This window comes from Strix aluco, chromosome W, assembly GCF_031877795.1.
Source record: "Strix aluco isolate bStrAlu1 chromosome W, bStrAlu1.hap1, whole genome shotgun sequence".
Classification (NCBI taxonomy): Eukaryota; Metazoa; Chordata; class Aves; order Strigiformes; family Strigidae; genus Strix; species Strix aluco.
Window position 1 is genome coordinate 44,266,904 of NC_133970.1, and position 15,281 is coordinate 44,282,184.

At 41.2% G+C, this 15,281-nt stretch overlaps 1 protein-coding gene across 6 annotated transcripts in view; it reads left to right on the forward strand.

Moving 5' to 3' along the window:
• LOC141917768 (kinesin-like protein KIF2A) overlaps positions 1–15,281 on the forward strand; it is a 106,246-nt gene that overhangs the window by 33,003 nt on the left and 57,962 nt on the right. The window contains exon 1 of one of the 6 annotated variants that reach the window (XM_074811218.1): positions 4,534–4,672. The exons of the other annotated variants lie outside the window; for them this stretch is intronic. Coding sequence (XP_074667319.1) covers positions 4,609–4,672 — 64 coding nt within the window. The 5' untranslated portion in view covers positions 4,534–4,608. Of the gene's footprint in view, positions 1–4,533; positions 4,673–15,281 lie in introns of those variants that run through there. 6 annotated transcript variants of the gene reach the window in all.

Genomic DNA, 15,281 nt, shown 5'->3' on the forward strand with positions numbered 1-15,281 from the left:
TAAAAAAAATGTTGATAATCTACATGAATTTAAATTTCAACACAAAAATGTGCTAAAACATTGTGTGTTAAGACAAAAATACCTCAGGTATGAATATCTGGTTTTGCTAATATTGTGTTAATGACACAAATATGTAGAAAGCCATAGGATAACTTCTAAGAACAAGTAAAGAAACCATTCAATTTTTACAAGGCAGAATAGGTCTACATGACTTGCTGCAGAATCCTTACTGATGAGGCAAAGACAGGATGTAACTATTAGATTAAGCTACAAAACAGATGCAGTCATGTTAAAATTATTTTCACAGGTAATATGACACAGGATATTTCCTTCTGACAGATAAGTTACATTGGAGAGCAGAAGGATGTAGGAAATGTGTATTTATCCCTCAGTTGAATAGCCCAACTGGAACATTGTTTTACCACAAATACCCTGAGATTTCCCTTGAAGATTTGGACAGGGGAAAGAAGGAAGAAGGAAGAGGATGAGGACTAAATATAAATATCCACAGTATAGTTGTTCTGGGCTTACCTGTAGGCAGCAAGAGGTTTGGACAGAGATATAGGTTCATCTGCTTTTGCTCATGTTTTTTCTGAAGTTTGGTATCTAGCAGGAATTCTGCCTGTGTTTCATACAATCAGTAGGAAAGCATAATGAAATATGACCCCAGATACATAGCTGCCTTGGGCTAGACACTCAGCAACAGCATATGGAATGAATAAGAGAATACATAATACAAGCATTTTCTGACCATTGCTGACTTACTCTATGAAAACCTCCATGTGTGCTTTATGACAATAACAAAAATCTCAGTTGTCACAGAGTGTACAACAAAATAATAATTTTGGGCCTTATTTTCAAGAGTCAACTTCAAATTTGTATCTAAAGTTTAGAACATTCTTAAACGGTTTGCTGGACTGAGGCCAAAGTATTTCAAAGATTTCAGGATTAACTCCAGATTGATATGTATTTCAGTTCTATTTTATTTTAGAGTAGCACCTGATTTTATAAATACGGTTGTGTATATGTTTCTGAGATTCACATTCTTTACCTCAGTGAGATGACTTGTATGACATCTATTTCTGCAGTGGCAGTACTCAAATAATTTTCCAGAAAATTATATGTAATTTGCCTGTCAAAATTTTCAGTTTATGGAATAGAGCAAATAGTATGAAAAATAATTTATCATTTCTTATTTAACTATTTCTAATGAGATGCTTTTCAATTACTCTGCATCTTATCTTAGAATCTGGATATTTTTATTTTTACATTACATAAAACATCTGTGGTGGTTTGACCTTGGCTAAATGCCAGGTACCCACCAAGTCGCTCTATCACTTCCCCCCCCTTCCCCTTTTTTTCTCAATAGGGCAAAGAAGGGAAAGAAAATAAGATAGGAAAACAAAACAACCCTTGTGGGTAAAACAACAGCAGTTTTAATATAAGCAAAGCGAAGCAAAGGTCCGCGCGCGGAAGCAAAAAAAGAAAACAGATTTATTCTCTACTTCCCATTAACAGGCGATGTCGGGCCTTCTCAGGAAGCAGAGCTCTGATATGCGTAGCGGTTGCCTCGGAGGACCAAGGGTGACCCCCACCCCCTTCCTCCTTTCTCCCAGCTTTATACTGAGCAGACGTCATATGGTATGGAATATCCCTTTGGTCAGTTCGGGTCAGCTGTCCTGGTTGTGTCCCCTCCCAAGATCTTGCCCACCCCGTCCCACTGTGGGGGGGGAAATGTCAGAAAGAGCCTTGGTGCTGTGTAAGCACTACTCAGCAGTAGCCACAACACCAGTGTGCTATCAACACCCTGCCAGCTCCCAGCATCAAACACAGCACCATGAGGGCTGCTACAGGGGAAAACCAATTCTGGCTCAGCCAGACCCGATACAACATCAAAAAAGGTTTAATCAAATTGATCATAAATATAACAGTTAAACAGAGACCAAGCAATGGCTATCCAAGTCTGACATAGGTACTTCTCCAAAACAAAGCTGAATTATAAAAGGTATGTCTATGCGGTAGAATTCATGTAAAAAGAACATTATAAAATATTCAGTCCAAATCATTGAAATGCTGTGGAATTATAGTGGGTAGAAGAAACTTTTTTTAAAGAAAATTCTAAGTTAGTCCCTGCCTAATTTTTATATGTCTAAAATATTTGTGGCATTTTGATTTTATTTCAAAAACATCTATAGGTTCAAAAGAGCATATCTTTAACTCTGTTAGAATTAGAAGAGGCCTTCTAAAAGGCACTGGACTCTTTGTGGTATTACTTGCATCATTTTTCAAAGAGATATTTCTTTCCAGTATTTGTCAATAGTCTAAATTAAATGGACAGTGATTAAACTAGAAAGCCAAGCTAGTTTTTCTGGACATATCTTGCTACCTTTAATATCATAATTCCACCAAAACCATAGTAAGGAAAGCCTTCATGAATAATGTGATTCAGACCTAAATTTCTCATGTAAAAAATGAAGCTGAGCAAGGATAAGAGAGTAAGACCCAGTTTTTAAAACTAAAAAAGTGTTAAACTTTCATTCTTTTGATTTTTCATTAGCAGTTCAGAAAAAGGGTGATTTACACGAAGTTGTGCAAGATAGTTGTTACTGTTTCTTTTAACTTTTTCAGTTCCTCTTCTGGCTCTTTTGTGTGTGTGTGTATATAGAATCATAGAATGGTTTGGGTTGGAAGGGACCTTAAAGATCATCTAGTTCCAATCCCCCTGCCATAGGCAAGGACACCTTCCACTAGCCCAGGTTGCCCAAAGCCCCGTCCAACCTGGCCTTGAACCCTTCCAGGGAGGGGGCAGCCACAGCTTCTCTGGGCAACCTGTGCCAGGGCTTCACCACCCTCACAGGGAAGAATTTCTTCTTTAGATCTAATCTAAATCTACCCTCTTTCAGTCAAAAGCCGTTACCCCTCATCCTATCCCTACACTCCCTGATGACGAGTCCCTCCCCATCTTTCCTGTAGGCCCCCTTTAAGCACTGGAAGGCCGCTATAAGGTCTCCCTGGAGCCTTCTCTTCTCCAGGCTGAACAACCCCAACTCTCTCAGCCTGTCCTCATAGGGGAGGTGCTCCAGGCCCCTGATCATCTCCGTGGCCTCCTCTGGACCCGCTCAAGCAGGTCCATGTCCTCCTTATGTTGGTGCCCCCAGAGCTGGACCCAGCACTGCAGGTGGGGTCTCACGAGAGCAGAGTAGAGGGGGAGAATCCCCTCCCTCGCCCTGCTGCCCACACTTCTCTTGATGCAGCCCAGGACACGGTTGGCTTTCTGGGCTGTGAGCGCACATTGCTGGCTCAGAGTCAGTTTTCCATCCACTAATACCCCCAAGTCCTTCTCCGCAGGGCTGCTCTCTCTATACATAGGTATAGACATAAAAATAGATATAGATATATAGCTATAGAAAGCCTGTAGGAATTGGGAGCCATAATTTCTTAACTCTGACTTGCTGGGTATTATACTGATTTCAGTATGAAACTGAAAATGGAGGCAGGGAGATGTGAGGCAAGGAGGGTGACAGGCTGGGTGGTGGCACAGGGTCAGTTGTCATGTATTATCAGTTGAAGCGTGGATTGGGGAATTATTTTTAATAAGACTGGCTTTGCTGGGCAAGAAGAGGTTGTGCATTTAGGCATATTTATTGTGATGCTGCTCAAGGTGACTAGGAAACTGTACAGGAAGGACAATTTTAAACCCATGGTTGCTTCATCATGTTAGGAACTGCCCTCAGAGGAGAAACCCAAGGGACAGTGTTTAACAAAGTGGCTTGCCTGAGGTACAGGAATCATTATAGGGAAACAAGGAACATGAAGTTTGTTTTGTTTTTTATTTAAGTTGTAGAAAGGCAGTCATGAGGTGAGGATGGATGGATGCTGTTGACAGTGTGGCCTTACTTGGACTGAAGAGCCACTGGCAGGTTGGGGAGTGAGTATGAAGCATGCTTCTAAGCTGCTCTACTTGGCACATGGGAGTCTTATGAGCAGATATTAGGTAGATAAAGCTATTACATTAAGACTTCAACGCAGCTCAGTCACCATCTGGTGCCAAATAGGCACGTGTGTGTTTGTAAGTCGGGGACAGGGCCAAGAGGAGAGGCCCGCACAGTTGGGCCCGCAGCTGGGACAAGCCTCTTCTGGACCAGGCCTGAGCGATCGGGAAGGCGGCCCCAGGGTAGCGGGGGCGCCCATTTTGTGCCAGCCACGCCGAGTTGACGCGAAGGGCTGATGACGAGGACGACCGCGGCAGCGCTTGCGCCCCGCCTCCCCCGTGAGCCGGTCCTGCCATGACGTCGCGGCGAGCCATACAGGCGCAGCAACTCCCAGCGCCTGTTGTATCCGGCCAGTGCCTTTTTGCTCTTCTTTCGCCCCCCCCCCCTTCCTTCCTTCCTTCCTTCCTTCCTTCCTTCCTTCCTTCCTTCCTTCCTTCCTTCCTTCCTTCCTTCCTTCCTTCCTTCCTTCCTTCCTTCCTTCCTTCCTTCCTTCCTTCCGCCCGGAGTCGCCGCGGTCGGTGCTGCTATCGCCGACGCTGCTGCTGTGAGCGTTCTCCCTACCCCTTGTGCGCCCGGCCGGCAGCGCCTCCGATCTCCCTAGCTGCCCCATGAAGCGATGGCAGCGGCCAAGTTCGGCAAGATCCAGATAAGGATCTACGTGGAGATCGAGCGCAGCGATGGTCAGTGGGGTAGGGGCGGCGGGAGGGGCCGGCCCGGCGGAGCGGCCGCAGCCCCTGGCCGGGCGCCGCCGCCACCCCGGTGCGCGGTGCGGCGCGGGGGGGTGGGGAGGGGGCTGCGCGCGTGGCCCATTGTGTGCGCGGAGCCGGAGAGTGGATGGGTTTGGCGCACACTGCGGTTGTCAGGGGAGCGCTCACGCTTGGCGGCGGAGGGCGGTTACGCGGGACGCGAGCGGCGGAGGCAGCCTCTGGGGACGGGGAGGCTGAAGCAGGGAGGGGCGGCGGCGACCGGGTGGGGGGCCGAAATGGGGGGGAGAAGGGAGAGGTGGGTCTGAAGAGTATGAAGCAGGGATGGGCTGGGTTTATGGGGGAGGGGAAAACGGGACAAGTGTGGGGTGAGCAATGAGACGTGCGGGGTGGTTGTGGATGGGGTTGATGAGGTGATTTGGGGGGGAGATGGGCGTGGGTGGGGAGGAAAGCCTAGAGAGGTTTTGGCGGGGAGGTAAGAGGACCTTAAGGGAGGGGATGAGGTGATGGAAGGAGGAAAGGCCTTCAGTGCAAAGTAATAATTTCTTGTTTGCGCTAGTGTATTGTCGTGGTTTAAACCCAGCTGGCAGCCAAACACCACACACCTGGGGGATGAGGGAAAGAACTGGGGGGATAAAGGGAGACTTGTAGGTTGAGATAAAAACAGGTTAATAATTGTAATAAAATAAAACAATAACAGAAAGTACAAACGGGTAATGCACAATGCACAGTCACCACCTGCTGACTGATACCCAGCCTGTTCCTGGCTAGCAATCCTGAAGAAAACCAAGAACCCCCTCCTTCCCAGCTGACCCTCCTCTCTATACTGAGCATGATGTTACATGATATGGAATATTCCATTGGCCAATTTGGGTCCGGTGCTTTGGCTCTGCTCCCTCCCAGCTTCTTGTACACCTGTGCATGGGCAGGACATGGGGAGTTGGAGAGTCCTTGATGTCTTAGCAACAACTGAAAACATCAGTGTGTTATCAGCATTCTTCCCATACCAAATCCCATACTGAATCCAAAGCACAGCACTAGTCTAGCTACTAAGAAGAAAAATTGACTCTATCCCAGCCAAAACCAGGACATATATGAGCCATGTTCCGAAAAAATAACACAACAGTATGCTCTGAGAGAAATGCCTTTGGACACTTCCATCATTTGACAGAAAAGCTTGATGTTATTATTTCAAATGTTCCTTATGATTAAAATATAAGAAGAGTGCTTGCTATTTATGCCCATGAGTTGTTATTTTTCTGTTGGGGATCCAGTGTTTCTCATCCTGCCCAGCAATTCTTGATGGGAGGATGTATGATGCTGTCTAGAAATGCACCTGAATAAAGGAAGCATGTGCGTTAGGTTCAGTGTACTAACTTCATATTTGTCTGGAAGGAGAGAACTGAAATGGGAAATTCACTGACTGAATCAATGGCAAGTCACTCATGAATTCAGTTCTTTTGAGTGTGAATATGTCATTTGTACTTGGCCTCTGAGATCTATGAAGCCTACTAAATAGCGGTGGGGTTCTGCTGGGTTTTTCTGGAAAGTCTTTGATTTTTTTGTTTTATTCCAGGGTTCAGGAGCTTGCTAAAGAATAAGCAGATGTTTTTAAGGGAAGAAAAACCTGGAGGTCGAAGGCACTGAAGTTAGTGTGGTTTTGTCACAAGGCAGGAAACAAGCAGCCAACAAGCTTTATGCAGCTTGTCTTCTCATGTCCCATACTGCAGTTCAACCCTACAATAAAATAATGGTCGGTGTTGGCTGGACACTATATTAAACCTAACCCCTTAATTTGTGCTTAATAGCTTGTGTGTCACGTGAAGAATCTGATAGGTCTGGCAGTTATTTGCATAACTCCTGCAGATCTCTGTCTGAGGTTTCAGAATACCTCACTGTAGCAACTTGTAAAACTTTTTTCTGAGGCCTGTGTGAACTACTAAATGTTAATGTTTGTTTTGTATGCCTTTGGAAAATAATGCATGAGAACACTGCTTCTCCCCCCCCCCCCCCAGGTTCTGCTCACTTCTAATGTCAGAAGTGAGGACACTAACTCTTGAACATAACAATACTTATTTTCATTACTGTTAATGGTTTACATATTTTGCTGTATCACTTACATATGTCATGCAGCACATTAAATATATTACACATCAGTAATATACTGGGGGATGCCTTCACAGCAGTTGCTCAAACTATAGGGTTTTGAGCATTTGTGTTAACTTGGTCCTTGTGTGAGCAACCACACTGCAGTGTCATACCAGAGTTAGTGGGTCCTGGTTATTGTGAGGTTTGTTTGTTTTTCATTGGAACTGGAGGAGGAGATGCCCTGTTATGGCTCAGGCTACTGCAGTGTTCTGTCATTGTCTTCTGTCCTGGTTTTGGCCAGGATAGAGTTAACTTTCCTTGAGCTGGGAGGGAGCACAGCTGGAGGGCCAGGCCCAGATTGGTCATTGGAGTATTCCATATCATGTGACGTTATCCTCAGTATATAAAGGAGGCAGGTTTTTTCTCATTTCCCCTTCCAGTTGGTGCAGTGGGATTTTTTGTTCTGTTGGGATCGCTGCTGGGGGCAGGTTGCGTACCGCTTGCCAGTTGGTGAGCAACCATATTGTGTATTACCCATTTGGACTTCCTATTGTTACTGTTGTTTTGTTACCATCACTAAACTGTTTTTTTTTTATTCAACCTATGAATTCTCCCTTTTTTTTGTCCCTCCCCTATTTTACTAGGGAGGGGGGAAAAAAGTAAGTGACTGGCTGCATGGCGATTGGCTATCGGCCGAGTTCAAACCATGACATCTTTCCAGTAAACTGTAGGAGGAACTGTCTTAGGTATGTGGAAGGGAGCATTTTGAGAAGGATATCGAAGGACAGCCAGCACTAGATTGCATTTAGATAGCACTGCTTTTCAAAAGGTAGGTTTCCAACCTGAGCTGTGGTTGCACAGGCGATTGAGATTGATGTAGCTGCTTCTAACAAGGGAAGGTTTTGCTGCCTGTGTCTGTCAGCTGTGTTGTTCCTACAAAATCTCCCATCCAATGTGGCCAATGACTTTTTTTTCTCTTGATTTAATACATTAATTGATGATTTGATTCACTAAACACAGTAGAAAACTTTTGGATGTGCTAGTTTTCTGCAGGATTAGTGAGTTCAAATGACTCAGAGGGATCTGTGACCCCAACAGTATCAGTGTATAGGAAATGTATGGCCAGGATGAAGTGGAGGTGAGAAGTATGATCTTCTGGTTCAGTAACAGTGAGCTACCTGGATCTGCTCTACCCAGAACTATATCCTAGGTAGAATCAGGGCTGTTTATCATACCAGCTACCCTAGGCTGAAAGCATGATTAAAACCATTTAAGAAACTTTGGGATAAAGTGGTGTGTTGGTCTGGGTTTTTTTTCACATGTTGTCTTGTCTGTAGCTTTACCTCTGCTTTACATGTGAACTTACACCTGTATCTCCACTTCTTGTGCATTATCCAGTTAATGATGGCAAAGACCTATATAACTACTTGGAGAAAGTGTATTTCACAATTTGTTTCCATAAATTCAGTCTTTTGCAGAAATAGGATAAATCTCTTATGCCCTGCAGCCCTTTAGTAGGCTGATTAGTGTTTTTCCTTTACTTTTTCAGTCCAATTGTGTTCCATCCATTTCCTCCTTAGGCTGTTCCTATTCTCTCTGTCTTTGCAGATCTGAAATACTACCTAGAAGGACAGAGAAATTAATTATATATTTGCTCATTTGGAAAGCAGGGAGGAATACAGTTCTGGTCTCACTGTGTTAGAAATAATGTAATAGGCATGAGGAGAAGGGATGTTCTTGCAATTGGAAGAGTGACTGAAGATTTGACAGAACTTCCAGGAAGGGAAAAATGGTGAATTTTTAGGGGTTAACCATTAGTGTAAAAAAGAAAGATCATGAGCTTGTGCCCATCTTCTTCATAATACAAGAACAGGAGAGCTGTCAGTGTTTGAAAGAGAAAACTTAAAACTGATAAAGGAGAATAAACTAGGTGCAGTTATCATGTGGAGTTTGTTACCAGAGGAGATGGAGGCTAGAAGCGTAGCAGAATTTTAAGAAGGATGTTAATGTGGATGGTAGGAATATCCAGTTTTACAGTAAACATTAAAAAAATACACCAGCAACTGTAAAAGGTAGTTTCTGTTCTACCTGAGTCTGTAGTTTAAATAACCTCTAACTGACAGGGTAGGAAGAAATCTTGCCTGTGGCTGTGTTATTTTGTAATTGCCTAATTAAGGATTTTCTTCACTTGTTTCTGAAGCAGCTGGGACTGGTCACAGTCAAAGATAATCCATCTAGTCCAAAAACCTACTGACAGCTCCTCTCCTTAGGCTTGCAAAACATCATTGTAACTGTTTCACCTTCAAACACGAACAAGACTAAATTATTGTAACGGTAAGGGCTGTAATTTTTTTCTTTAAAGCCCAACTTCCATGAAATTGGTGTTTCTCAGAGTTGAGAGATCTGTACCATCCTCTGTCTTCTGGGTAATCCTGTATGATGATCTTGATTTTTACGTACAACTCCCAATAGCAACAATGATTTTATAGCAATGTAGAAGGTATAATGCTATAAAAATTCTGTTCAGGTTTGGCTAGTCACCCTATTTTAAAAGCCCTTGAAGGTAGATTTAAATGGTAATGTGCTTTTACTCTTTCCTTTTGTGACATAGATCTATTCCTTCCCTGTGGTTAAGACTTTTTTTTTGTTACCACATTTAAATAATTTGACTCGGTTACCTAATCCCAATGTAAGCCATACGGACACAATGTGTCTTTGTCCTTCCATAGTGGCCAGATCACATGTAGGGTTTCAAGTCTGCTATTGTTGGTTGAGCTAATGGGTCCAACATTTAGGCTTACTTATCCAGTGTAAGTTCCCATATTGTTGCATCAAGAGTTTCTGGGGATTGTTGGTCAACACTTCTGTGTTGACCAGGAGGATGTCTTAAATTTTCTGTGTCCTTTTTCAAATGACTTTTCAAGTGTTGAGCTTTTGTTTATGCAGTAAGTGTATTTTCACTGTAACTTGCAGATTCTCAGATATTTATGTAGGCCTTCTGTATTTTGTATAAATAGCTTTTGAATGACAAGGGTTGAAGTCCTGATCTTCAGAGAATCTTCTCATCTTTGTTCCATAAGCATGTTCAATACAGCATTACATACTGGCAATAATGTCTTTAGAGCTGTATATGGCTATTGGGATTACACAGCTTGTATTACATGTTTTTTCCCCTCTCGTCATGTTATGGGGGAATCTATTATTTTTGTTTATTAAGTAAAGTTATTGTTCTTACCACCCACTCTCTATAATGTCCTGTTGCCTGGGCTCAGTTTTACTCATGTTTTCTTATGGCTTTATGAACTGAAGACTTTGCCATGCTGCTGCTTGACAGCATGGCACCAAGCATGGCTTCCCACCTTGCTGAGGTGGGAATCATTGGGAAGAGGTCATGCCTGACTGAAGAGTAATGTAATTGCAAAAGTATCTCTTTCTATTTGCTCTAGAAGATAAATTAGCCTTTTGAGTTCTTTTAATACATCCACTTACTGTAGGACAATGTAGAGAAATGAGTGAACAGTATGAAGTATTTAGCAGGTGAGCTCCTTTCCTGGAGCACAAAATCTGTAGCATTCTTGTTGGCTTGACCTGTGGAATGTGCCACTGTGATTTTTTTTTTTTTTTTTTTTTTCCTGCTTGAGAAATAAGTAACAGAATAGAAGAAATTTGGTTCATTGCGGTGTTCTTGTTTAAGTTCTTCCTTTGTAAACATTTACTGCTTATAAAGTTTGGTTTTTCTTTTTAAACTTTTTTCCTATCATCTTATTGTTTGTTGGGTTATCTCATCTTTCTCACCATACTGTATGGCTGGACTCTTGGGATCAGGAAGAGAATGCTGTGGTCAACCCATTGTGAACACTAAAATATGATGTTCACTATAAATATTCACAATATGTTTAGTCATAGAGAAAAATAATTAAATGACTTTTGATAAATTAAAGGTTTATGTTAACTTTTCAGAGTTGAGTTAAGTTACATTTCTAACGTAATGCAAAAAGTAAGATACAGAAGTTTGCAGTAAGGACTCCCAAGCAGTCTTAACTTTGTCCAGTAGTGAGAATGTGTAGTAAACAAAATATATGGTCAAGCATGATGGTGTTTGTAATTTAAAATTAAAGAGTTTTTAAGAAGACATTGGCTTTTAATAATCAATTTCTCATAATGCCTCTGTAGCATAGTTAGTTATTTGGAAGCCTAGATGCTTTCAGTGTGTATTTCCAGATGTAGGGTAGAAGGTTTTTATGGAGCTGTAATACATTTTTTTGTTATTTCTGTTCATCTATTTCAAAAACATGAACAAGCTTTCAGGTATATGAGAAATTCTTTTTGCTTGCTTGAAAGCTTATCTATGTTTTCCAGTTTTACCACTTGTGTCTTCAGAAGTGAATTCTTTTTATTTTTTTGGAGGGAATAGTTACAGTTCCTTCTAATGTCATTTTTCTAAATTTGCTTGCAGTTGTATATTCCAAACCTTCGGTTTTTATTGTGACTTGGTATTCGGGGTATTATTTAAATTGTTCGCAATACTGAACTGAACATAGACACTGAAACAAATGTTCCTAGCTACAGTGTTTGGACCAATAGAATTAAAAATCCTATAGCTTGCTACAGTGTTCCAAATAGAGAGATAGACAGGTGGTTGATAAGATTTTCCTACAACTTTGAGCTCTGTAAAGGGACACTTTGAATTCTGTAGTGTTTAGCTATGAGACAGTACTGACTGTGTCTGATACCCTGGAAATGTGTTTTGTGCATATCCCCAGAAAGTTGTGGCTTAGAACATCCATAAACCACTGATTTACTAGAAGATGGTGAAGTACACCTGCCATGTTAAATGCTTTTCTCAAGTGGAACCACTGTTGGAGGCAGAATACAGGGCTAGATCTTCTTGTCTTGTGCCACTCTGTGCCTTGTAATCGTTCCTGGGAAACAAAGCAGCCACAAGTAGTTCTCTGGGAGGGTGTTACGAAGATGGCATTACCATTTCTCTGTTGAAGAGTGTTCTGTAGAGTTAATTTTGCTGTCTTTGAATTTGGTCATTGCTAAATATGTCAAACTAGATTTTACATCCATTAGACAAAAGGTAATAAAGCTGTGTGAAAAATTACATTAGAATTACCTTTCCTAGAAAAGGGAATGAATTTATTAGATTTATGCCTTTTCTTTAATGTCTGTAGTGCACTGAATCATTTCCATGAGCAGAACATACCTAGAAGACACTTGATAACTCTACTGTTACAGTCTAAATTCAGTTGTTCTTTTTTATTTGCTGGGAACCCGAGTTAATTTTAGAATTGCTTAGTTAAAACAAGTAAGTAGAGGTTATTGAAGATAACTCTGTATAACTGTGTGTTATGACCAAAACTTTGTGACATTTTTAAAAATGTGAATTATCAGTTAGATTTAGTAATTAAGTAACTTGATCAATTTTTTCTAGGTTTTTTTTTTTTTGGAATGGGGTCATGTTCAGCAACACTGAGCCCGATCTTATATTTGACTCTTGAAAAAGAAGAATGAGGGATTTTGCTGCTTAAGGGCTTAAATGTAGTAGTGGAGGTTTTTATTTTGCTTTATTCAAATAATACTGCTTTCAGGATAGCTTATTGTTTTTACCTAGTGGTAGTTCTGGTTGCATCAGGCATAAGTTGCTTTCAAGTTTCCCAGACTTGTAAAGGGACAAGTCTGCTACATTCCTTCTGCAACGCCAACTCTGTAAAACATAATTGTCCAATCCCAAGCAGTAACAAAGTGACTTCAAGTAACTTGCATATAACAATAAATCTTTGACTTTGGTTGCATTTTTATCAGTGGGTGGTCATGCTTTTCACATAGGGGAACATTATTCAATTTCAAGTTATCAATAATCCTATTGAAGCTTTGTCAAGTGCAAGTTCAAGTTTCTCATAGCTCCCATCAGGCACTGAAAGCTCTGTGTAATTCCAGGTACTGGAAGTGTGAGTATTTTCAGTCTCTTCTGTTACTTATGGGATAGTATGTTAAGAGTTGCCCTCGATGGATGAACACACTGAATGTGTATGTGAGTGGAGGGAGGTAGAGCATGAGCTTTGTTTAAAGCTTTCTCTTTAGAAACAAGGTATGTAGCATACTTGTGTCCTTGCAGAGTTTGGATCTAGAATTTTTGTTGCACAGTGTTGCACATCTCGCAATCACTAAAATGTGTTAACTTTTCCCTTGTGGCTGAACTGCATAAGGAGTTTGAAGTATAAGAGAGGGAATGGAGTTTCTCCATTGTATTGACAGGAGTGAGAATATTATAATATATGTGTATTTAAGGTAATTGTAAAGTGATGGCTTCACATACATTTGTGTTGTCTTACTGCTGTATTTGCAGCAATATTTTCTGCATGCTCTAGTCAGTAGGATATAAGCCAGATGCCGTGCACTGTATGACAGAATTTATTTACACAAATAATAGCCTTTCAAGTTTTGAGTAGCAATGGACCAACTCCCCAGAAAAAGTTTTGCCTGTGATGTAAATTCTAATCATGTGAGGAGAGGCAATAAAAATGAAAGAAATGCTAAGTGAAGTATTGGTGTATCTGCATTATGACTACTTTCTCCTTTTGTTTTTGAGATGTATGTAAAGATAGCCTTTCTCAAATCACATGTTCCTTTTTCAGTTTGTCATAACGCACATTCATGTTTACATGAACATATTTACATTTCCGATTTTGATACCAACTCTAGAAAATGCACCTGAAATCAGGATTGCTGCTTTCAACCACTCTCTGCAGATTGATTTGGCTCTTATGCTTTAGCATTTGCAGCTTGGTCTTGCTTTATATGCTAGACAAGGGTTATGCCAGCCATTCAGCTGTGTACTAGAAAAATATAATGGAATACTGTTTGTGGAGAGCAAGAGGCAATTATAAAGATGTGTATGTGCTTTCTGGCAGTTAATAACATGTAAACTTTTAGTAACACATAGAATTTTGAGGAACAAATTGTATGGGTATATTGCCAGTTTAAACATAATATAAATTTTCTATTTAAACTGAGAATATCTGGAAGATGAGCATAACTTTTATTTTTGTTAGTGGTTTTTTTTATTCACTTTCTTGGCCAGGGAGTGGATAAAGTCTGGCACAGAGACTGAAGATTTATTGTGATTCTTTTGTTACAACATGCTGGATTACTGTATTTGAGAGGATTCAGTATTTTCTATTCATTCATCAGCCTGCTTTGATCTCCTTTCACTTGTTAAGGCAAAGATTAAACCTTTCTTAATTATTTATTCTCTGTCAAAAGTAACAGAGCACAGGAGCAAGTAATAGGACTTATATGATGGCTTTGTGACTAATACAGTGTCACAGGCTATGAATAGTGCTTTTCTTCAAAATTTATAAAATCTGTTGACATGCAAAAGATTATTATATGTTGAGGTCACCATTAGCCGGGGTCCTTATTTCTCCGTGCAGGAACAGGAATGACACAACCCCAATCTGATGTTCAGATTGCCCACACTTTATTTCCCAATCCTGGTTACATTTATATCCTACTAAGTTCCGTACACGCACTCATCTATCTTCTAATAGGCTACAGGTCATCTACACGCGCTGTTCATGCGCCTCTACAAGCATTTGCATTGGTTAATTGCAATTAGCACGTAAAGCCCAAAACTTGCCAAAACTCCCTTATCTCATACCCTGTTTTGCTCAGACTTGTGTGCTTTTGCTGACCACAGGTGTTTCTCACTTATCTGCTATCTTGTGTGTTTTTGCCAGCCTTATTTTGCTGGCCTTGTCTTCGTCCTTGCATTCTTCTGTCTGCACTAACTTCCCTCCAGCACAGCCCAGACTCCTACATCTCCCCCCCCCTTTTTTTTTTTTTTTTTTTTTTTTTGCTCAACCAAACTTTGCAGCATCCTCTGCAAACATTGGAACAAGCAAGGAAGAATCAACATCAAAAGCAGCAATACCATCAGTACCATCAATGCTCCTTTGACCAATGTTTGTAACCAACCTCTCAGTCCGAGACCAACGAGCCAATCTGAAAAGGGGCCATGTCCCTCTGTAATATGCTTCATGTTATGTTGCATTTTCGCTAATCGTTGGTGTATGCTCTGCGAATGGTCAGACAAATTAAGGCAACACATTCCTTCAAAATCTTCACATCTATGCCCATGTGCCAATAATAAAAATCTACAGCAGCACGATTTTGCAAAGTAGCATGCCTAACACTATCAACATCAGTAAGCAGTGCACTCAGCATTTGCGAAGTTAGATTAAATGGCTTTTCACTCCAACATGCTAATCTACGTATATATTTTTGCATTTATGGCAGCCATTCCTTGCGGAAAGAAGAAAGGAGTAGCTATAACAGTGGCTAATGAAGGTAGCCGCACGTTGTCGTTGCAGGTGTCGTCAAAGGTTCGAACAGATCCGCGTGATCTTGACTCATGTCTCCTACTGGCATTCAATAACTCTCTCATGTGCGGAGTAAACAATGTTAGCTGCCCAAGGTAGCATGGACCACC